This window comes from Metopolophium dirhodum, chromosome 1 (assembly GCF_019925205.1).
Source record: "Metopolophium dirhodum isolate CAU chromosome 1, ASM1992520v1, whole genome shotgun sequence".
NCBI lineage: Eukaryota > Metazoa > Arthropoda > Insecta > Hemiptera > Aphididae > Metopolophium > Metopolophium dirhodum.
Window position 1 is genome coordinate 28,561,457 of NC_083560.1, and position 26,267 is coordinate 28,587,723.

General features: G+C 28.9%; 1 protein-coding gene and 1 pseudogene across 1 annotated transcript; both read right to left on the minus strand.

Annotated features, from left to right (window-relative positions):
- Nucleotides 1–733: 733 nt before the first annotated feature.
- Nucleotides 734–26,267, minus strand: LOC132935522 (uncharacterized; annotated as a pseudogene).
- Nucleotides 15,910–17,486, minus strand: LOC132937145 (uncharacterized). Its single transcript, XM_061003976.1, has 7 exons — nucleotides 17,440–17,486; nucleotides 17,253–17,327; nucleotides 17,102–17,191; nucleotides 16,965–17,009; nucleotides 16,564–16,817; nucleotides 16,333–16,492; nucleotides 15,910–16,199 (listed from the first exon to the last, which is right to left on the minus strand). Exons 1-7 carry the CDS (start codon nucleotides 17,480–17,482, stop codon nucleotides 16,081–16,083), a joined length of 786 nt encoding a protein of 261 aa, XP_060859959.1. The 5' UTR covers nucleotides 17,483–17,486; the 3' UTR covers nucleotides 15,910–16,080.

Consider the following 26,267-nt stretch of genomic DNA (forward strand, 5'->3'; position numbering starts at 1 on the left):
TACCTACTTTATCAGATTATAAAAATAAATTATTTTTGTGGATATATCAACATTATTTTCTTTATAAATATTGAAAAATAGATCATGGGATGATATTTCCTTTTGACCTCCCAAAAGTACTAATACTAGATTCACTTTTATATAAGAAAAAATGATGATCTTGAAATTCCGAGCATTTTTTCTATCCAAAATGTTGGTGACAGACAAAAAAAACATACATCACTGTAAAAACAATACCTCCACTCAGAATCTAAAATTGATTGATATAAAGATAACATATTTAGTATAAATAATAATAAAAAAATAATAAATAATACAACATGTTTTTTATACTTGTATTATATAACTATTAAGAGCACGTTATTCATGCATGTGGTACCCATGTGTTATATCCGTCTTACAACTAACGCATCATAATATTGCAAATTTTACGTTAAGATGATTGTTATGAGGATAGCTAATAGATAGCTGATAGATCATATAACTTGCTTCAAATTTAAAACAGATAACAATTATAATAATAATTTAAATATTTAAATTTTATCATAGGTAGATACGGTACACAATAGTTGTACACTGCACAGAATGCTACAGCGCTAATCAATAATAGTATTACTGCTGTACACTTGTACCTACCGATACATAAGGCCATAACTTTATTAACTATATTATCATATATTATGATGTAATTGCTAACATTTCATAGCTGACCCACTACCTATTATAAGATAATCTAATCTTTTTTAACAGTTTTACTGCTGCAGCAGGTAGCTGGTTTTTCGATCGGTGTTCCATTCTTGATCAACGAGCTTTTACTTTTCCTAAAAATATATAAAAAAAAAGATAGATTATTAAATTATAATTATATTTATAGGAAGGCACCTATTTACTAAGGTAATTTATTATATATTATTATTATTATTTTTTTTTTTTATTGAATTTAAACCCGGCGACTATGGCCATTAGCTGTTGTAGGGGTTATGATCTGTGGTAGGGGTAACGTTGGTACGGTAGGATTTTACGATTGTTTTAACTGTTGTTATGGTAGGTAGCAAACAAGTGTTGTGTGGCAAGTTTTTTACTTTTTAACATCTATGAACCCGGGTGGAGCTAGTAGCTGTGGCCGTTACTTACTCCCAGTCGCGACTGGTAGCAGCCAACGCGCCACGCCAAGCCACTATATATTATTATAATTATGACAGACTCATAATATAAGATTGGCTTGGATAATATTATTATTTAAAAATTGCCATTAAGAACGGCATATTAGAATTAGAGTACCTACCGCAGGTTTGTTTGCAAGTGTATATAAGATACTTCTTCAGGTATTATTATAAAACAATATTAGGACAAATGCATTTAAATTTAAAATAAAACTCACATAATTATTACACTGGCATAGAAATTAGTTTAGGTATATACAACGACACAGCCTACTATATAATATGGTAATAGAGTAATGCTATAATAATGTATTGCCTAAGTATACGTAACTGGTACGTGTGTAAGTACCTAGTAGGTAACTACTTACTTTAGTAATAGTATTAATTACTTTGGATATTTTTTTATCTACCCACCCGGTACCCACCCACCCAACCCCACCATTATAGGTGGTTCAAATGCACCTGGGTGTGTACTCTTCACCACTGGACGTTTGTGTGACAAACCCAGGGGTGAAGTGGCCCACTGACCTACTGTCCTGTAGGATAGTAAGCCATTGTACTACGGGGCACGTTCAATCGGGAATCTCAAAATAATATAATATAAACGGTTGCCATATGGTAATATGGACACACAAATGGACGGAAATCACAAAATAATATATAAATGTTTGCAATGGTAATTGGTAATATGGACACACAGACAGACAAACAAACAGACATACATTCATTTTTATATATATAAACTATATAAATCGATACTCATTGATAATATAATATTGTTGGTGTAATTACAGTTAGAGTTTTGTTATTTTTATGTTAAAAATACTAATTTCTCCTCTGAATTTTTCTGAATACGGGGCCTTCTATAAGTTAATAGGCTTTTATAGGTCCAGTCCACCCCTGGACATACCAATAGACCTTATACTAATAGACAAAAAATTAGTGTATGAAAAACATGGCAAAATATAGAGGGCTATTTAGAGGGCAATATAGATGATCGTTTACTCATATGCTAGTAGTGCGGGGTAGTACGATAAGATATATAGATTATTGTATTTTATGGTCAAGACAGGCCACATTACTGCGACGTATTTCCACGCTGCTTGTAATGATGTTGTTATACACTGATACACAGATCATGTCTATAAGTCTATTAGTAGAAGGTATATAGAGTATGAACATACCACTATGTAACCGTATACTATTCTTAATATTAGTGTCTCCACCTACCACATATCTTGACGACAGATGAACTGGTAACCTCTGTGAACTCTGAGATGTTAGCATAACAGTCATGTTCACCAACAAAACGGAGTATGAGAGTTTCCCCATAATCATAACAAATTTATTGAGAATCAAATTTTTAAGTAGACCTGTAAAACATTTATAGTTGCGATATATTAATAAAGCTTGCCCTGAAATGGTGTCTGCAAGTTTATTTTAAATAGCTTAGGACCAAGGATTCACTCAGTCTTTTCTATATAATTTGACTGTAAGAAAGCACTCGGGCTATGAAAAAGTTCAAAATTAAAAACGGCACGTACGACGTACTCGGTAAATCACTCTAAATACCTACGTCCTTTTTAAGAATGTATATATAAATAAAATGTATAAGACTGTATATAATATATATTATAAATTATAATACATATAATATGTAATTATATAAATGTTATTATTATTCTTTATCTCATATTCACCCATTTGACCCAAGGTCCAGAAATATTCAATTTAGTTATGCTGTGACCTAATATGACATCATTGCAGAGGTAATTAAATATCACGCCCTCCGGGACATATAAAAAACGCGATTTACTCACCGTAGCCAGACGTGAAATAACTTATGGTAATCCATATACCCGCTACTGACCACGTACACTGATAGATAGTTGAGTACAAGGCATGTTCTAATGGATAATAAGGTCTATTTCTCTCATAGAATACAGTGCCGTAAGATTGAACCCATAAAGTAAACGTGCAAATGGCAAATGTTCCGCCGTGAACCAACGTCTGTATATACACGACACACAAAGAAAACGTCAATAGGTATCATAAATCATAATTATATAAGTAAAAACCAATACACTTGCCGATAAATGTTTGTAAAATACACGATAACATTCTCTAGGTATTCTAATAATTACTTGTGAAAATTTCACTTTTTTTTCCTTCAGTTTTTCCAGTACAAAGCTCATGGCCAAGGGTCCAAAGAATGGCGTGGCCCGCATGTAACTTGGTCGGTACGACTCATTTAACGATAAAATATTTCTCATGTACAATATTATGTATCTGTAAACAATATAATAATATATTGCATGATAATATGTATTATTATCATGCATGTATAATGTACCGTATTTTTGTATACAATTTTATGATTCAATAATAATATCCTTATATTAGGTGTTGCTTAACCAAAGTTTATCGTTAAAAATTTGTTTTTACTCTATTTCTTATATTAAAATTTTCAAAATATTTGCAGGTATCTATAGTTGTAATAATAATGATAATAGTAATAACGTTGTTCATTCGTTTATCGTTGCAATGGCTTCACTCAATATTGTGATTGGTAACTGCACAACTATACTAAAAAAATTATATATATTTGACGTTCAAATATATATAAATATATAATATAGGTACTTATTATATACGTTTCAACGAATTCGGAATAATAGTTTAACCAGCATTGGAAATAGGTACAACAAATCTCGGTTATTCAAATTCACTGCTTGTGCGTTTAAGTGTTTTTTCAATGACTAAAATACTATTAACATACGGTATAGGAAATTTATCGATTCCATCTCTTCCCGTTAAAAGAGTGATTATGAACGGTACGGATATTGACAAACCAATTATTGTGCCAAGCAATGCGATTCCATATTTTGGGTTTTTCGTGTAAACGTAAACGACAATAGCTCCGATTACGACAAACTAGATATCATACGATAAGTACCAGCTCATTATGAGGCACTGGAATACAAATAAATAGAAATTAATATTTATACAATGATGTTGAATGCCAGTCAGTAATCATCAAATTTTCATCAAGACACTATAGGACGTTGATTGGATGTATTTTAATTTCAAAAACGGATTTCAATTAATTTATGTTAACCTTACGTTTCTTACTTAAATACCGGTAGTCTGCGGTTCAAAATCTTTATATATCGATGGCTAAGAGGCCAAAAGTTGTATGTCCCAAACATTACATTTTACAGGAGAGCAGTTTTAAGATTTTAAATTATTCTACACCTAAACATTTGTGTTGTAGATTTTTGTTTTTCAGTGTTGCAACTGATTTATTTGTAAAATATTCTGTAGATTACATAAATTATTACTTTTAGGTCTTAAAATTTGTTTTAAACGTAATTATAATGTTACTTTTAAATTTAAATGGGACTTGTTATGAATGGCAATTATAATATATTTTTACCGTGGACATATAAGGTTTTGATGGACATATTAACAGTTGTTAATTTAATATTAACTCTAATTTATTTATTATATAACAAATTAAAATGTACGTAAGAATAATTTTTTTGATATAAAAAATTCAATTTGTTTATATAATTGCAGTAAAAAAGTAAAAAATATAAAAATTATTGCAATTTTTTATTGGATGTAATAAATAATAAAGTAGCATTTTTCATCAAATTTTTAATCAAATAAAACCCGTGTTTAATGATATATTATGCTAATTGAAGGTATCATATTATTTAGTGTAATTTAAAATTAAAAATGTTTATTATTTAAAATAATACGTCCGGACATATTCATTTTTTATAAATACATAAACAAATTCAATATTATCTAAAACATTACACGTCCAAAATTGAATGTATTGTTTTTGACAAAAGTAATGACGACTTGTTATATTTGTCCGCTTGATATTTAGATCATTTTAAAATATTTATTGTATGTCTCATTAAATTAGGACTTGTTATATGTGTGCAGTAAAAAAACCTATCTTGCACTAAAAACACAAAAATTAAAGTATAAATAAAACATGTTTTAATTATGATATTGACTTGTAATGTTTTACCGAATCAAAAAGACGACCCAGATAAACCCTATGGACTAATAAAACGATTTTGAGAAAAATTGGACTTACAACTTTCGGCCTCTTAGCCATCGATATATCCTTTCCTTACAATATAATATAATATAAAAGGGGGGACGAGGTGGCCGAGCGGTCTAACGCGACGGATTCGGCACAGCCGGTCCGAGTTCGATCCTCGACCACTGGGCGGCATTTTTCTCCGTGCAAGTCACGGTGTCCGGAGAACAAGTGCCGCCATCCCCCCTCCCCGGGGCACGGCAGAAACCTACGGGTGCCCCATTAGAAATTCTGCCAAACACAACACACACGTGTACCAACCTACCCAATATAAAAAACCTACAGTGCCCTCCCCACACCCAATGGCCTATGTTGCCGCGGGTTACCCAATAAAAAAAAAAAAAAAAAAATATAATATAAAAGAACGGGCCTTTTTTATGTTCCGAATTTCCAATATTCTTACAACACTATTGAAGTTTTTTCCATTTTTTTTTTGACGGTTGTTTCAATTATCTTCTTGAGTGATCTATTATTTCTATTATTAAATCTGTCGTTACTTTGTTGGTGCCGGTCATTTATTAAGGAGTAAAATTTAGGCAATTAATTCACATGTTGTATCGGCCTCGCGCGGAATGTGCATATTATGTGTGAGAATGTAAATCGATATTAGTGTGAGTGAGCTATAATTACATGCGCAGATAAAGATATTTACGCACACGCATGCACAAGTCAGTGATTGACTTCGATGACTATTATTCTGTGCTATTATCTGCTCTATTTTGATGAAAAAAAATGCTTTTAGAGGAAAAACTCTCACGCCTCGTTGATATATCGGATTTTGAACATTTTTTTTTTATCTGAAAGATAAAAGTTTTTGCAGGTCGGATCAAAGCTTGAATTTTTATTTTACTTTAAATAGAAAAATACGTTTGAAAAAAGAAGAAATATTGTGCATTATTTAAATGCATATTCCAGCTTCTATAATTCTAATTTTCAAAATCGGGCTTTGATCAGACCTACAAAATGTTCTCTACTTTTAAATAATAAAAAAAAATTAACGCAATCCGAATATTCTACAGGGCGTGACAGTTTTTCATGTATGACATGTTTTTTTACCGACCCCCTTGAGAAAATGCAAATCCTACTGTTTTGTAAGAAGCGATGATTTTGTTCTTCATTTCAGCAACTGAAGTGTAATCCGCTTATATGTTTGAAATATAACTTTAATGTCAGTTTACGAAAAATGATTATATAATGATTTACGCACTCTGTCAAAAATAAAGACTGCCCCAAAATTATAAACTTCCAATTGATATACATTTTGTTACATATAAATAGTTTTAATGGGGGATAGAGTGGCCGAGCGGACTAAGGCTAAGGATTACAACTAAGGTTGTGACGCGCACCGTCGCCGATTTGAACTCGGCCACGGGCGGCATTTTTCTTCGGGCAGTCACAGTGTCCGGAGAGAGAGGCCACACCATCCCCCACCCTGGCATGGCATGGCCTACGGGTGCCCACTTAAAAACTCTGCCAAAACAAACACACACGTGATACAAACCTACAGTACCCTCCCCCACAGTTCCACAGGCTAATGACCTCGGTTGAAAACCTCAACCCCCCCACCAAAAAAAATAAATAGTAAATACGCGGGAGTTGTATGGAAAACACCGATCACTTTATCTTTTTACTACGAATAGCTAAATTGTATAAATTGCGTTATCGAAAAAATTTTCCTTCAACTTTTACTCTACTATTAACAATTAGTTAAAATGTAGGTATAGTGTGGCAACTGTGGCAGGTCGGTCCGCGTCGAACGGACGTCCGCGCTAAGCTTGTCGTCGATATGGGTCCGGCGGGGTAGCCCACCGGACCCAGGCCAGCTAAGGAGAGGCGGACCGGGCCAGGGGGGAAACCCAGCAGCCAAAAGTCTCCGCGGTGAGTAGTAGCGGGATAGCGTCTGCGACTGGACGCCTGTTCGCAGCCCCGCCGTCACATCCAGACCACAGTCCGAAATTTTTTGCGTTTTTTTTTTAGCATTTTCCGATTTTTTTTCACTGTTTTTCCTGCGCTTTTTTTTGTACAAGTCGATCGATAACGAGTGCAGTAAAAAAAAATTGAACAGATTTGGGGGGGGGGGTCATATATCTCCCCCTCTTTGGCGTATTTTAAAAACAAATAACTGTGAATATTTGAAGTGATCACCAAATGTGGTTTTCTATATTATATTTATTTAATTTTTTCTTAAAAAATATCCACGCAAAAATACGTAAATATTGTACTATATTATGTAATTAATGCATTTTCAAAACATTTTGATTAAGTTTAAAGGTTTTTAAACTTAATAAAATAATGTGTGTACGTATGTTCATTGTGTACGTATGTTCATGACGTACCTATGATGTATAGATTACCTATATACATTTGAATAATAAATAATAATTTTGTTTTCATGTATACAATATAATATTATTTTGAAGATAATAATATTATTAGGTACATAATAAGCATAAAAATCCTTCGTCACAGTTTTTTTTTATAAGCATAAAATCTTTACAAAATACTGAAAAATCACCAAAATTTGCTAATTATTTTAAGTTAAATATTCATAAAAAGTTTTTTTTTTTAAATTTAAGATTTGAAAATGTAATACAAGATTACTCATAAGTTAGTCTACCATTATCAAAGAAAAATGTCTATAAGCAAATAAAATAAAACTTTTTTGAACGTTTGAAGCTTATTTTTTTACAATATTGGATATTCGCTCGATTTCTCATGTAGCGACTTTGTTGTTACTCAAAAACGAATAACTGTTGACACATGAAAATTTTACTGAGTATATTTATTTTTATTTTGTAATTTTATTTTTCTATAATTATCAATACAATTTTATTTGTTGGGTAAAAAAGCATGAACATTTAATACAAGGCTCCTGATGTATTGTTACAATAGTTGTTGGAAAGTGTTAAAAATATATAGAATATAATATTTTAGTTATAAGCATTTAAAGTTCGATTTTTACAAAATGTATCAAATTTAAAATGTAATAATTCTTGTGTAGTTAAAAATGTATAAAATTTATAGTATTAATAAATACAATCTAAGACAATCTTCTATATAAGTCCTTGATACCTATATGGCAGATGGCTATATGACTTAACATTTTAAAATTAAAAACGAAATAGCTTGCAGGGTTAATATACTTATTATAATATGGTTTAGTCGGTATTTTTTTTAGTGTTAAGGATTTTAAACGAATACAATATGCTAATTAGTAATTTTCAATAATCAATATTGAATATCAATCAAATAAAAATGTATAAAAGCAGAAAATAAGTACTGCACACTTTTAAATTTGTTACTTCCCATTTAATATTAGCTACTGCACATAGTATGTGCTATTGCACACAATTTTAGGCCCTGACTCAGTAATCGAAAATCACCACCTATCTTAACTTGGTGGAAATATGAAGTAGGCTGGTCTGTTATTAAAAGGCCTATTATGGTTCAACTGATAGTTTAATCATTATCGTATACAATTTCCAAACGCGTTGCATTTAGTGAACTATAATTTAGATAATAATATATTTTACATCGGAACTTTTAAAAAACCTTTAATATATTATAATATATTAATACTTGATCACACATACTCCGAGTACTGTTTTCCACGCATCTTTGTTGCCGAAATCAATTAGATCTTCCGTTCTGTTGAAACTGTAATCTGTGCCCGTCGGTGGGATTAGTTTTATTTCAGACAAGCAATACTGTCTTATCACCGGATGACGTACATCCACATATTCGTCGTAAACTCCCATGTGATATTGGTTGCCCACTAGTATGCCGTTCGGATATCGGTCCCAGGATTCCGCCACTGAAAAATAATGGTTTTATAAGACACATACACCTATAAGTATGAGATTTATTTAAGATATTATGTGCTTATTTGATTAACGAGTCTGCGTGCTATATTAATATATAGTACACCTTACAGTGCAGAAGGCAGAACATTTGTTTTTCTGTAGGGGAGGGTACTTAATTTTTTTTATATAGTTTTTATAGAAATAGAATAATTATCACCTGTTACTTTATGACAACATTGTTCATAAAAAAATGCCGGGAGCACTTGCCCCCAATTCCCCACACCCCTGGCTACGGCTCTAATACCTAAGTACACCGTGTCAGAATCTTGTTTTTTGTTTTCTTCGTTGGTTGAAAATCCAAATTCTAATCCAAATTTTTATATAATTATTTTTCCGAAAAAAAATTTAAATTCATGTTCGGTGTATTTTAACAAACTATTATTGGTATATATCGTTAATTGTACAGGTACATAGCGATATAACTCGTATAAATATTCGTTTATAAATATAAAATAACTGATTAGATTAAATTAACTGATATAAATATATACGTAGGTATGCGTTTTTTTAACCATGTACCTATAGGTAATATATGATAAATGACGAGATACTCATGTACAAATGTATGATGTTTTATTGATTTATGTTATGTGAGTAGGTATAATGAATCTATGCAATCATTCTAGATGCCTGTACAGTGTATATATTACATAGTCATTATTACAGACGACGTGTCAGAATATTGTTGATTTGTTCGTTAAAACTTATAGTTGTTGAGAACATAACAATGCCAGTTCAAATGTTTAGCTTGAAAAAAATATTGAACTTACTCTTGTTCCAAAAGTAATGAATTGTTATTGGTCGATCTCTTATAATAAACGGACATAGAAACCCTTATACGAGCAATTAGTTTTCGTTAGGTACAATGATGAGCTTAAACTCAAATTGAAATAGGTATAAATTTGGTATATTATGAAGATATTATACATACAAATTAATTAGATTTAAAATAACAAAAAAATGTAAAAAAAAAAATCTAATATACCTATGGATACACTTAATAGTTAATAATATGATCAAAAATAAAGTGATCATTAAATCGCATCAGCCCGACAATTTATGATACAATTGTTGTAAAAGAAAATATGTATAGGATTAAAAGTTTCTGTGCTTCTCAATAGTATATTATCAAGGGCTCTATTCACTCTCCTTTTTAAAACTATTCAGTGAATTATACAAATATGTCTATGAGCGTCGGGGCCTCCTCGCATGGTTTTGTGAATTATTATTATTATTATTATCATCACCACTATTATTTTTATATCTATACCATACTTCATAATAAATTCATGTGCATGTTATATTATATTCTTTATTATTATTTTCATTCCGAGTTTTATGCCGTTTGGCTTTCTTGGCCATAACTTATATAGGTACATAACAATTATAAGCCGTTAAACCAATGCCTATATAATAATTTATTTTCCCCTTATATATCTCTTCAATTACAAGGTAAATCTACAATGTTTTGGCTTAAAAAAGCCTCAGCTCGTAGCCTTGAGGTTGGCGACCTTTCCTAAAATAGGCCGTTTTTTTTAAAATATACCTAAGTCTACACTTGATTACTTCTTACAAGTTGTCCCTATAAATTATAATAGGTACCTATTTGAATTAACACTTACTTTAATATTAATATATCCACCTGATAACCCATGACAGTATGACTGTCAACTGTAAAATAAAATATTTTTTTTATCTATAGGTATTATAAAATAGGGGTTCGGCCAAACCAGTTAACACTAGAATTATCCAAGATTTCCAAGCCGTTTACATACGTTACCTATGTAGTCTTCACAATAAGCTAAAATCGGTACTACCAAACAAACAGCAGCCACATTCTACGCTCGCCTCCACTCGAAAACGGCTGATCATCCCATAGCCTCATCGCTTAACTTCACTCCAACCATCTTCCAGGAAACCCAGCAAGATGCCTCAAACTCAACTGGCCTGGATACCTACTCAATTTCTGACTCTTACCTTTTAAGTAAATCACTCAAGCTCATGTGCTTCTAATGTGAAGCGCCTTCAAGTCTTTCATCGTCCTTTCTCGTTATAATTTTACTTATTATGCACCCTATTACAGATTGTAAAAATGTATTTTAATAAACGATTTAAAAAAAAAGATAAGATAGGTGAATAAATGATTTGATAGATTTTATATTATTATTTATTTTTATGGTAAGTAATCGCAGTGGCAGCGCCGTCATCGTTCAAGGATAAGACATTCATTAAAAATAACTGTTAACAAGATAAACCATCGAAGAGCGAAGAAACCACGAAATCCTACTGAGCATTGAGCAACTGTATATCGAAACAAAAAGTCTGTCTTGAACCTAGGCACTTAACGTGTTGATTAAATTATTATTCTCAGTAATGTTGCTGTATTAAATCATTATTACGGACAGATTTTAAGGAGTTCAATATAGGCAATTTTCAAATTGTATGCATGCGAATCTTGTAAATGTGTGCGTAGTAAATAATCATTAGTGTGTGTAAATAAAACAACAGAACGCTCCCGCACGTACATGTAAAAGTCACCTCTTCAACGTTGCGCGAGTGAACAGTAAATAATTTGTGCTCGTTCGTATGTATTTTTTGTCAACCCTATCAATGGACCTGATATCGCGATAAAACTTCTGAAAACTGATTTGAATTCGTTAATATTACTTGAGATCGATCAGGCCACATTTTAAGATATTTATTTTAATTTTCGAATAATCAACGTTTAAAATGTTGTACATTTTAAATATTCAAACAAAATTTGTAGGAGTTTAAGAACACAATTTAAAAAAGTGGCCTGACTGATCTCAAGTAGACATATTAACGAATTCAAATCAGTTTTCAGAAGCCTTATCGCGTTATCAGGTATGATGGACAAAATATTGGTACGTTTTGGTTGAAATAATTGTCCGTTTGCAATCCCCTTAAGATCGTATTTTAATATAAAGTTTAACTAAGAAAGAATAATGAAAGGCTACTATGAAAACATTTAAAACACTCAGGAAACGCCGTTTTAAATTATTATAATATCACACTAATTATACGGATTGTATTTTCTCATATCTTACCATCAACACACCGAAAATCGCTGCAACATAGAATAGGGAGGAAGTGGTATAAAACGACGCAGAATTGTAATACAAGGTTAGGAGGATATTAATGAACATAATATATTCAATGAGTTCTTAATATTAGTATATTACACCAAAAATTATATATTTTATGACAACACGAAAATTAATAATAAATATAGGTAATATCCATTTAAATAAATAAATAATTCTATTTACTATATGTTTATGATTAAATACGATCATAATAGTACTATTATTATTCTAGTAATTCAACATTATGTACCTACTATTATTATTTTCCCTAATGAATTTATATTTCAAAGTAACCAATAGCTTTTCATTATTGAAAAAACGTGCAAGACATTAAGTAAAAAATCGATTAAAATCAAACTCTGACATATTTTTTACGCTATAATTCTATATAACAAAACGTGAAGTAGCTGGTATATTATATAATGTGTGTTTACAGAATTAAAAAAAATTCATTTTTAAAGTAAACATTGGTGATGAACTTTTCGGTGAATGGCCGAGTATAATATTATAATTTTAGTCTGAATGGGTATTGGGTATTATACTATTAATTTGTATTATTGTCACATTTATGATTTATATGCTCTACACAGTTAGAAATCTGTAGTTGTTTTAACACTTTACTGAATTTGTCAATCAGCTAAATTGTAAATTATATACTTTGGAGTGTTAAAATAACAACAATGTCTGTAGAATGAAATACACATGGTTGAACACCATACGTTTACTCAATTCAGCATTCAGTATAGGAGTTAAATTAACAATGAATCATTGAATATTACATTATCCACTATTTTATAGTTAAAAAAACATCAGTTTATTGTTGAATTAAATACATTATTATTTATTTCTACATCATAGTATGTACGATTAAAAATACACTTATGTATACTCCGGGCCACGAGAGTCCATAGTCCATACCTAAAAACGCGTCCGTCGCTGCGCATCGGCATGTTGCCGAATAGTGGGAATCTAGTAGTATGGACTCTCGTGGGCCGGACTGAATAAATGTTATTTTGAATATAAATATAGATTTACCAACGATTAATCGGTTAATTTCTACTGATATCAATGTTTATAAATTATTATTATTTTTCATTTATGATATTTATAGTTTATTGGTAGACATGATAATATTACTTTTGTGTTGTACAACTGGCGTACTGCTGTAATTGCTGTGTACTTGTGTGTCTACAAAATTGTCGTGACTCGTGTGTTTACAGTTTACGTTGATTTTATTTTGTCCGCGTGTTAAATTTAACTATTTCTAATGCCAGTTTCACATTAATTTGTTATTGCAAATTAACTTCTTCAATTAGATTTGAAGCAAAACATAAAACAGTAAAAGCAATTGCAAATGCTGTATCTAATCGAATTAATTTAGGTCATACATTATCTAATAAAATACAATTGCAAATGATCAGTCGCTTTTTATCTAATTCAGGTTTAAAACCAGACTTAAATTATTCATCTGGTTCCAATGTAGTATCCCCTTTTATTGAGTTTCCATCAAATATAATTTTCAATCTACCACCAGAATTCAAATGTAATTCATTCTCTCCAGTTTGGTTGGAATATAAAGGTTTGATGTATAAAAAAAAATATGCTTTTAGTTTTAGAAATAAATTCTGCTGCTGGAGGCTGTTTATTTGGGGAAATCTATAAAATGTTGGTCAATGAAACCAGAGTTCCTTATTTTATAATAAAGCCAATGTTGACTGTTGGTTTTGATGAACATTTTTGTGCCTATGAAATAAAAAATAATTTAAACTCAAAACTGATTGGGTGTTATATGTATGAATTACCTGATACAACGCCAACCATTGCCAGAGTTCTAGGCAATGGTAAACTATATGCCTCATTGAGGTCAGGTGCATAAAAAACTTTTAAATAATACCTACTATATTAATATTCTTATTTTTTTTTTTTTATTTTGTTATTCTACAATAGTTATTAATACTTATTACCTACCCTATAATATTATGTTTGTTTATTTTAAGTAAATAAATGTAGGTACCATGTATTTAATAACATGTGAAATAAAATATATTACTATTGGCAAAGTAATGTATGAAAACATTAATTGTATACAATATTATTATTTTAGGTAAAATGTATAAAGTATGTAAATATAGTCATAGAACTTTGCATTTTATTCCATAAAAAGCAAATTAAGATATTTTTTTTCTATATATTATGCGACAGTTATATACCCACTGAAATATCATGCATATCAATGTAGGTGGTAGGCTAGTGGTATTAGGCGTTAGGTAGATAGTTAAATAACCCGTAGGTAGTGGATTCGATTTCCTTCTAGGGCTGATGGAATTTGTTACCCGCCGAAATATTTTTTTTGCTTGTCTAACATTTTTTAACATTACATTAGGTAGTTTTAAGAATACCATTTGTTAATTCAACATCTTTACAAACTTTAACAAAATATCAGTAACTTAAGTTGAGATAACAATAACCAATATTCAACCTACCCTCAAATAAAAGTTAATTTAAAACTGCTGTAATGTTGTACTAAATATAGTAAATATCATATCTACATAATTTTATTTGTTAAGATATACACAGTTTGTAGTTGTCTTAATATCAACTGATGTTGTATTCACCACTAATCACTATGAGGCATGAGTCTTACTATAGCAACGAGTAGTAGTTATTTTAACTATCGCTTAATGTGAATTCAACACCAAGCTCCTCCCAGCTCAAAATCAACACACAACTGCCCACATAGCAGAAACATATTGAATAAATATCAATGAGATATTATTAATTTTATGTTGATATCCACAGAATATCTTTATTAACTTTCCTACAAAACTTAATATATCTACCAGATATTATATAAATGTCTTATGAACCAACTTTTTTTATCTGATAAATATCAGAATAAATATATCTCATTTATATCCATATAAATATATTGACAAGATATAGAATTGATATATTATGAATATTATTTTAATATTAAACTAATATCCAATTACAAACATTTAATTAATATCAACACGTATATATCGATCAGATATATTATAAATATATTTTTATATTCAGCTTATACCTTAATATAAATATCTTATGTATATCAACAGATACACATCCACCAGATATATTTTTAATATCTTTTTATATTCAACTTATATCCAAATTTAAATGTCTGATGTATATAATATGCACTCATATTTCTTTTTCCATTAAGTTAATAATCTCTCACACATGAATTCATAATAATAATTGTAGCTATAATAATAAAATGTATTATAAATATAAAATAAAATAATACAAATAATTCATAATCAATGTATCATTTTAATAAATTCAGAAAAAAAAATTAAATACAAATAGAAATCAAACTTTTGAATTGGCAAATCTATAAATGCAATAAACTAATTATTATTATACATAAAATAGATAAATATGACACATAAAAACTACTTCATATATAATAGTTTTAATTTTCTTATTATTAAGAATATATAAAATAAAAATTATACAAATTAATTTCTTCTTTGAGTAGTTTAAATTGCATTACATATAAAATACAATTTAAACAATTAGATTAGTATATCATCTATATATATCTAAATATATATAAAATAACTTATTATTATACATAAAATATAATAATACAATAAATTCAAAAAAAAAAATCAAACTTTTGGATCAGCACATCTATATATGCAATAGACTTATTACTATTATACATATAATAGATAAATTTAGATTATTAAGAATATAAAAAATATAAAAATTAAAATTAATAATTAAAAAATTATAATATTAAATTTTTAAAGGTAAAAAAAAAACCTTGTATCTTAGAATTATTGGTTTTTGATGTTTTGTTGTTCTATTCTGCCTTTAGCTCCAGTCATATATTTCCCAATCGATATGATGATTTCCTCATCTGAAACAGATTTTTGTTTAGATTTTCTTACAGCATCTGTGAAAAATATACAAACAATTTATTAAAGATTGTCTATTGAATTATAAATAATAAATAAAAAAACAAATAATTAACAAGTTATGATATGATGGAATTTTCAAAAAACTATTAATGTTTATAAATTAATTACCAAAAATAGCTTTATTAATGGATAGCGTATGAAAATTTTCTTTGTTTCTCAAACCGTAATAAGTAAACTTTATCAATATGGTATCGTCAAAAACTTTCTTCAACATCTTGTTGATGATTCTTGACAGAGTTTTACCTCCAAGCCTGGTCAGCTCACTAACCTGTAAAATACATATCCAAAAATGAGATATAAATACTTAATATTAAAATATTATGTATAGTGTATACATACAACTAGTTTATAAAAGATTCTGTCTTTCATTTTATTTTCAAGATCTAAAAGACCATCATCATCAGTAATTGGCCAGTTCATTACAAAATAGTCTGTTTCATTGTTATCACAGCTCAATAAATCAGTGTTTTTTTGCAAAATTTGAGTATTATTGTTGTTCAGTATTTCAATTATTTCTTGCTGCGTTTCGGAAATTCTATTCACTTCACATTTGATATATGCCAAGTAGCTCATCACTGCTTTAAGATCATTTGCTGTTAATCAAAATAAATTATACTACTAACCTCATTAAGTATTATATATATATATATAGTATGTCCAAAAATTAAGTAATAATACACTCTAAAAACAGATAAATATATTTTAATATACTACTAATAACTACTACTTTATATACTTACAAGTCTTAACCGGCGCTGGCGGTGTAGTCATCATAGTTTGTGCTACTAAACATAATAAAATAATACATAATAACAAGTAAAATATGATACATTATTTATAAAAATGACAGTAAAAACTAAAAGATTAAAATGTTCACCATTGTGTATGAGATTTGAGCCAACATCATCACAATCATCCCCCGGTTTAAGAATCGTAGGAGCAGCAGAGTCAGTATTAATAGCAGAAGCTAAAAAAAAAATATATATTCAATAAAATTCATTGAATTTTGAATATTATTCTTGTCTTACCATTTTGTTGATTATGACCTAATTGTTTATCCTCAACAATCAAGGAATAATCATCATTACTTATAAACTTATAATCTAAAACAAATAATTCACAATAATTAAGATATTTTAATTGAGGTATAGCTATAGCTATTTATTTATAAATAAATATATATTCATTTTTAGTTTGTAAAAGTATTATACATACTCGTTGATTGTTTGTTCATCTTTATCTTTATCTTTAGATTCATCTTGTAGAATATTTGGCAAGTAGTCTTTATCTGAGTCTGAATCATCAACTGATGATACTGCAGACGCTAATCATTAAGAAATAACAATTACCAAAAATATATACTTACATTTATTTATAACTATTAGGTATTAAATACAAACATATTTCTGAATTTTCTTCATTGTCAATTTGTGTAAAAATATTCTTGTCCTGAGAATAATATTCTTTATCTTGTTCATCGTTTTGATTTTTAGAAATACTGGTTGATAAGCCTTCTTTTTTAAAAATACGCTTAGCAGTTTTTGTAATTTTACCTGTTCAATTATTGTTGTGTATTATTATTATATTGTGTCATAGTTAAAGATTTAAAATTACTTGGTTGAACTTGGTCGCTGTTTAAACACTCAGTTTTTCTTTTTCTTTTGACATTTTTAGCACCTTTTTCAATGTCTGATAACTCTGAAGTATATTCCGCTTTGTTGGCTTTATTTATGGCTTCATTTAAGGACACTATACACAAAATTGTATATATTATTGCAAATATAATGTAATATATATAACATTATTTACTTTTAAATTTTAACTTGCTAATTAAGTCAATATTTAATGATTTTATAGTGACTTAAGAAGCAATTGCGCTTCTACGCTTATAATATATATTTATATAGTAAAAACAAAAACCAATTATATACAGATATTTAATAATAAATAATTATAGTTGGTATACTAACTAATAAAATAGGTAAGTATACTTACAAATATTTTGAGACAGGACTCTGCATTTATAATTGGTAAAATCAAAATTATTGGGTTTGACTCGATTGTTCCTCATTTTTTTTGCCAAATGATTGTTGTTTGGCCAGGCACAGAGATTGTTTTCTCTATTGAGCCAATAGTCTGGTACAGGCTCAACTGAGTTATCATTTAAAAAATGAACGACTTTCCACATATTTTCGTACAGTTTTGATGAAGAACTGGTAAAGTTAAAACTAAAAAGTAATACATTTTATTAAACCAAAATCTATATAATAATATCAACACTATGAACTAAATAATAATTGTTTTTACAGAATATATATACACAAAAAATAAAGTATGATATTTAATAAGTATAAATTATCATAAATATTAGGGTTTTAATTATTAAAATGTATGACTGGATAAGCAACCATTATATCGATATTATCAGGAGATAAAATCATGTATTTAGTCGTTACATCTTCAATATTCCATATACATATAGTTTTTGAAAAGTCACTGACTTTATAGATACCTAATGTATTGCTTTTTATAGGTTCTTTAAAAAAACACTCCAATTTAAGGAATTGTCTTCCTAGTAAAATTTGTTTTTTTAATTGTAGACAGTAACAAATATTAACAACTTTAATAATTTGTAAATTGCCATTAGTTTTTAAGCCAACATATGAATCAGCATTAAAATGTATTTTAACTTTGATTTGATCTAATATTAATATTTTGTATTGAGGAGAAGAAGTTTCATTTGTAAGTGGGCCTTCACTATGTTCCACTTTAAACTGTTTTAGAGGAATATTATTTACATTATTTTCACAATTAGTCATCAATGGCAATGAACGTTCTTGACATCTCTTTACGACCTGTTGAAGAGGTTTGTCATTTTTTCGGACCATTTTTTTTAATCCACACATGTAATTTTCAAATTTAAAGCAGCTAACATTATCGAGTGGTCCATATAAATTATAGTCATCATATAAATGAATTAAAGAATGTATATTATGAGAAACAAAATGACTTCCATACAAATATGCAAATTGTTTAACAAAATCATTCATGATAGATTTAGCTGAAGATGCTAACATATTGTAGTTGGGACTTAAAAATATTGTCATAGCAATATTTAAGCTTAAAAAATGTTTATAAATCTTTTTTGATACAATAGAATGAATCGACAGCGGTCCCAAGTATAATAAAATCAATCTTAATTCTGTGGCTTTAAACCTGGGCAATTCCTCTAGTGACCTTGGCTTACGGGCGAATTCGCATGGAACACTATTTCTAAAAGAAACCAAACGTTCAGAAATATGTTTAATTTGAAGAGAATTTAACTTTTGTTTATTAATATTGCGTTTGCATATCGTATCACCTTTCCAAAGCATTAATATTTTCTTGACCGCTCCTAGACATACAGCATGCATGTAATCAATACTAAAATGATTTACTACATCAAAATTTGGAATATTAAGTATTTCTGTTACTTGGCGTTTATCATTATGATACTGCCGTTGAATTTTACCTACAAAATCTTCATGTGTCCGTTTTGAACAGTTCAATTTAGGGAAACACACTCGCCTCATTAAGTATTTACCTTTAACAGTACATCTGGTACAAGAATAAAAACCAGAATGGGATTTTGTATTAAGTAAAAAACTTTTTGCAGGCTGGTCGCAACAAAATGCATCAACAGTAACTTTTTTATGAACATTAATTACTGTATTATTGTCATTGTACTGTTTAATATTAATTCCATTAGTTATAAGATGTTTTATTTCATCGACAAAATATTTAATTAACGCATTACTATTATCTGGTTTCTTAGTGCCCCAATAAATTCCTATGAGAAATACAGATTGGTTACGCTGTCTGCTTAAATAACCAAGAATAGGCCAAAAACAACTGCCTGAACTTTTCGACAAAGGCAAGCCATCTACACCTATAACTAATCTAATTGTATCTTCTAAATAATTAAAATCAATATATTTTTTGATATTATCAGCTACGCCAAAATGGTAATATATTCCTGGACTAACTATTTCAACTTCAACAGGTTTTTCATAAGAAACCCCAGAGTACATTTTGTATAAAGTTCTACAAGAAGCTGGTAAATGTTCAAAACATTTATGTTTTCTTAAAATATTTAATAACTTATCAAAATTATTGTTAGGTATATTTTGATCTAAGGCCCATTGAACTATATCCTCAATTATATCTCTAGATCTAGTTATTGAGTTTTGATCTTCTTCGATTGGATCAAAATTTGCATCGCTATTCCCTAGCAATAATGATGCAGAAGCAGTATTTAACAATAATTGGTCAACATTACTGGTGGGTAAATCAAAACCAACAGATGGAGAATGATACGTTATATGATTATCAACGTCTGTATAATTTGTAGTTGGTTCTATCAAAGGGTTATTAGTTGCAATAGTACAGGTATTATTTAATTCTACGGAGGGTAAAGTAATAAAACCATCATTATGCGACAATGTTTTGATGTAGTTATCCTCGTCTAATAATCTTCTACGTTTGGTAGATTTACTTAAATTATTTCTTCTATGCATTGTAGAATATTATAATGTACGTGTATTAATAAAATTAGGTTCTTAAAAGTTACTCACTTACCAGTAATAGAACAATTTGATGTAGTTATAAGTACGTACTATAAGTACGTGATGTAGACGTAGGTAATATATTGAAATATTATTATATATTATAATATATTATATTTGATAACAGCACGTCACAACTAGTGTCACACGTATAGGTATGGTAATTTATTAAGTTACAATTAGTAATGTAATAAATATTATTAAAAAAAAACACTTCAAAACAGGCGCGAGTAAAAACGCTAAACAGTATACGCGAACGCGGTGTAAATTTGTAAATGACAAAAATGTTTAATACGCATAACAGTTCATAACCTTAAATATGATGAATGTACGAAATAATTATTATTTTGTAATAAATTACGTAAGCAATATTGTATTCTGTCGAAAATTCGACAAATAATAATATTCGAGTTAAAAATAACCAGCCGTCGAAAACCCTGCAGCCAGGCCAGCCATGTAGGTATACCGATAGCAGCGCTGCGCTACACAAATTCATTTACACCCCACTCCCGCACTCCGTTCGTTCATAACGGAACACGGACGCATAGAGTGTTTATAGTTTTATGCCATAGATAATAAAAGAATACTTAGCCTATCATATCTTATCATACTGCCTAAATGTGGATGAGAGAAAGACTGCCTTTATATAATGCTTCTCACTCTAGCAAAGGGTTTTATTATTATTTTATTGATAAAACCCCTTGTTAAAATAAGAAGCACTATCTAAAAGCAGTCTGTCTCTCATCCACATTCCGGCACGCAAACTTCTTATACGTTAATATAGGAACAGCCTATACATTTATTATCTATGGTTTATACTCTGCAGTGTGCAGTATATTTTATCAATGTGCTGTCAAAATGTTTAATTATAAAACTGTTCCTCGAACATAAAAAGCTTGAGAGCCACTGCTGTACACAGTCTACGGTCGGACAACAATAATAATGTAATATGCACATATTATTATACTATTATATATAAGTTATATAATATAACTATCAAATACTATCAAATATAGGTATAATACAAGTTTACGACCAATAGCAAAAGGCCAGATAAATCAGCTAACGAAAAAAAATTGATTGATAATAATGTACCCGATATAACATAAAACTTTATATGAAATTTGGTATAAGCATTAAAACATTAGAGATAAAAAAAATACCCGGAAACGAGCACGGATCACCCAAACTATTTGGACAAAAAAAATTGTATTCAAAAATCTGCATTTTCTATTTTGCGGATACACTTTAAGTCCACATCAAGATTAACCGCAAATTCAAAGCAATATGATCATTGATAATTCATACCAAAGAAATGACAAATTCAAATTTGTAATTTTTTTCGTATAGCGGCGCGCCACATGCAGGGTATAATGACTAGACTAAATGATGAAATAGACCGATCGTTTTACTACACTTTGCTTATTTGCTCAGATAAGAAACTATCGCTCCAGCTATAGTATGGCCAGCCCATGATATAATAATATTACAGTATCATAATTTAAACTTTAAAACATATCGTAATAATATTAGACGTTCAATATTATATTGATGACAATGAATATACACTGTATGGATATCAATTATATGTTCATTTAATAATATCAAAATTTTGATTTTATAACTTATCATACAAATATTTCAGTTTTAATATTATATGGGTATCATTGAATATATATTTTATGGACATCAATTGCATATTAATATAACAATATCATAATTTGAACATTAAAACATATCGCCTTAATATAAGAAGTTTGATATTGTATTAATAACTATGAATATATACTGTATGGATATTAATTATATGTTCATTTTATGATATTAAAATGTCGACTTTATAAGCATATCAATACAATAATTTTAATTTGATATATAGTTCAAGATATTTATAGAATATCATATAAACATAAACTGTTATATATCTGAGAATAGATAAAATTCAAATATTTATTCGATATGTATATCAACTATTTGCTATGTGGGTGTGTACGACATTGACACCAACGCGTGTTGAATCAACGACAGATTTCTAACTGTGTAGATGCAAATATACAGGTTATCTAAATAATGTCAATGGTTTATTTTTCTTAAATTTTATAAAGCATTTTCAGAGGAGATTTTAAGCATTTTAGATTTTTCTTATATAAGCCCAAGGACCGACTCAATTCGCGGAAAATTGAATGATGAAATGGGAATACACATAATATGATATGAGATATATTATATAATATGTGTCATATTATGACGCAGGTCAGATAACAATTGAGAGGTAAATTTGTCAACTAAAAAGTTGCATATTACCCGTTATATACTTATGTACACCAATTGTATCAAACTGGTTTTATTGTTTAAGAACATCAAATTAAATATGCTATTATACCTATTGTCAATGGTGTTTAGGTGGGTAATTATGTGAATTACAAACGTATGATTATACGTACTTGTGATGTCTTGTAAAAATTATCTATATATTTAAGAGTCCAACAACATGATTTAAACTAAAACGTGAGGCAAATCATTGTGATTTGTTTTTTTAAATACAGAGAATTATAGTTATAGTAGATATATATTTACCTTATAATATTGATGGTATCATACTTTATTTCTGACGTACATAATATATGTATATATTGCGTTATATCAAACGTCATACTGTTACGATAAGTCATTGTGAAAATTCAAAAATTGTACATACATAACCAAGCTCAGATTGTATACATATTTTAGGACTATAGAAAATTATTGATTTCTTGTATCTATTTTGTAAGCAAAATATACAAAAGTCGCTTATGCTGTAGTAGGTATAGTGATAGTTGTGGGCATACCTCCGCATTTAAGTAGGTCACTTTTATGGATATGTTAAATTTGAATTCAATGGTAAATCATTGAATAAATAAATAAAAAACGATATTGAGTGAAAGAGACGGGTATCAGCATCTATTTTTGATAATAGTTGTATTCAATACAGGGCTTGAAACCGTTATCGAAATTTTCGGTTAAAAAAAACGTTGTTACCGGTTTTAAACCGGCCCTGTCGTTAGCAGTAACCGATTACCGGTGTACCCGTGATTATTAACCTCATGGAATTTTATCTCCCTCGGTAAATTTTTAGCAAAGAAATTTTACCAGAGGGGGGGAGGGGGGTAAATTTCATTAGATAATATTTACCTCCCGGTAAAATATTCCAGGGGTAAATTATCACTAGCGAATATTTCCTCCAGTAATTTTTTTTTATACTCTTAAAATTTTTTAATAACTAAAGTTAATTTTATAACGATATGTGTAAACAATAATTACTAATTAGGTATAAAAGGTATATTGTTTTAAACAAATTATGTATTTTAAATGTATTGGTAGCTATGTTTTGTAGCTATATGAACTAAATATATTTTTCTATTAATTTGTATGTCTAGTTACTTTAATTATTTTTACTTTTAATTTTGTATTTTTCATTGTTCTGATTATTTTTATTACCTACCTATTAATTTGTATATTTGATTGTTTTGATTGTTTTTGATTTCTGACTTTTCATAATTAATTGTTTATTTGGATTATTAATTATTAATTATTTTAATATTAGTATGTAACTTATTAAATGACTCTCTTCTTACAATACCTAGTAACTAGTAAGACATTTTATGAAACTTATATTGATTATTATTCCCAACATTTTTTTATCTTTAAACATTGACATTTATACACAATTGGTTATGAACTATTTGACTCTATTGATAAATACATTTATATTGATATAATAATAGGTATACTTATTGATATTATTTATATAATTTAACAGTTTTTTCTTTATATTATGTAGGTATACAGCCTATGAGTTCCAATTAACGTGTGAAAAGGTTTTAAAAATAATTTTAGCTAATTTGAGAGGTAAATAAATAAACTTAATAAAATTATTGCGTAGGTACAATAAATTATCCTAACCTGAACAAATTTTCATACAAAACCATTAAAAAAAAATAGAAAATACATGTGTGATATGTACCGAGAATAAAATTAACAGAGTGGGTAAATTTTCACGGGGGTAATTAATCTCCGTTACACCGGTACTATATTCAATATTACACAGGTTACCGATTAAGTGGTTCAAAAAACTTTCGGTTACCAATAACCGATTGAATATTGGTTTTCTAAAAACAATTGTATTACACCTATGTAGTATGATTTAAGAGTAATTTTAAGAAGTTATTAATTACTAAACTATAATAGAACTACGAGCTTATCATTATTTATGTAGCTAAAATAAACGAAATAATATTATAGTTTATAAGTACCTAACGGTAGTCGGTAACTGATTAATACATATAATTATGTTATTATAACGTTTTATGTTAGGTAGGTACTTTTATTTAATTGAAAAATCGTCACGGTAACCGAGAACCGATAACCGGGAATAAAAATGGGTTTAAAATAATGGTAACCGCTTTTAGGTCCCTAATTTTCCGGGAAGTTGCTGGTTTTTGTTAAAAACCGGTAACTGGTTTCAAGCCCTTGTATTATTATAAATTATAATATATTATTAAGTGTTTTATTATATTTATATTATTTTAATAGTATTTGTTATTTTCATTATTTGGTGTTGAACTCATTTTATTAAAACATAATTTATTGTAATATTATAATATCATTATATAAGTCAATACCGACGCTATGTACCGTAGAATAGTATGAATATGTTCATCATATACCTAGCTAAAAATTTGTCTAAATATTGAAATAACTCCAATCTGCTTAGAAAATATTAATAATTATGTAATTCTGAAAACACTTTAATCCTTCTAGTCCCTACGGTTAATATGCATTGAATTACAACGAAGTACCCACAATTTTTCAAAAATTAAAAAACTAAAAATAGTCCAAAATTTAAAATGTCTGTAAATAGCTCAAAAAGCTTTAATATACATTATACATAATATTACATAAAATTATACTAATATAAATATTTGTTAAATGCTCGTTTAGAATATGATTATACCTTATAACATTAAATACAATTTGTGAATTCATCATGCTATTTTTGATTTTTCGGAATTATGATAGATGGATAAAATGAAAATAAAACAGTTTTTTGCTGTGTTAAACATTTGTAAGACGAAGACAACGCATGCGGGCATAGAGTCCTCTAATATAGTGTATTAGGATAATGAGAGTGGTTATAATATATATATGTAAGTACTCACTTCTGACCGCCCAACTGGTGTGGTTCCGCAAATGTCTGTCATACGCGTCGGATTGAAGCCGGCAAGTGGAGCTTCCGACGTGTCGAACGGTGAAATTGGCCAGTGCCTGGTGAAACAGCTCGGATATCCACGGTCTCGGTAGACCATCAGCGGCAGCCACTGCAAGAATTTGTTCAACTTGCGCGTCGACCAACTGCAATAGCGCGAGCAGTCCTACGACGATCGCGGTTGACATATCCAT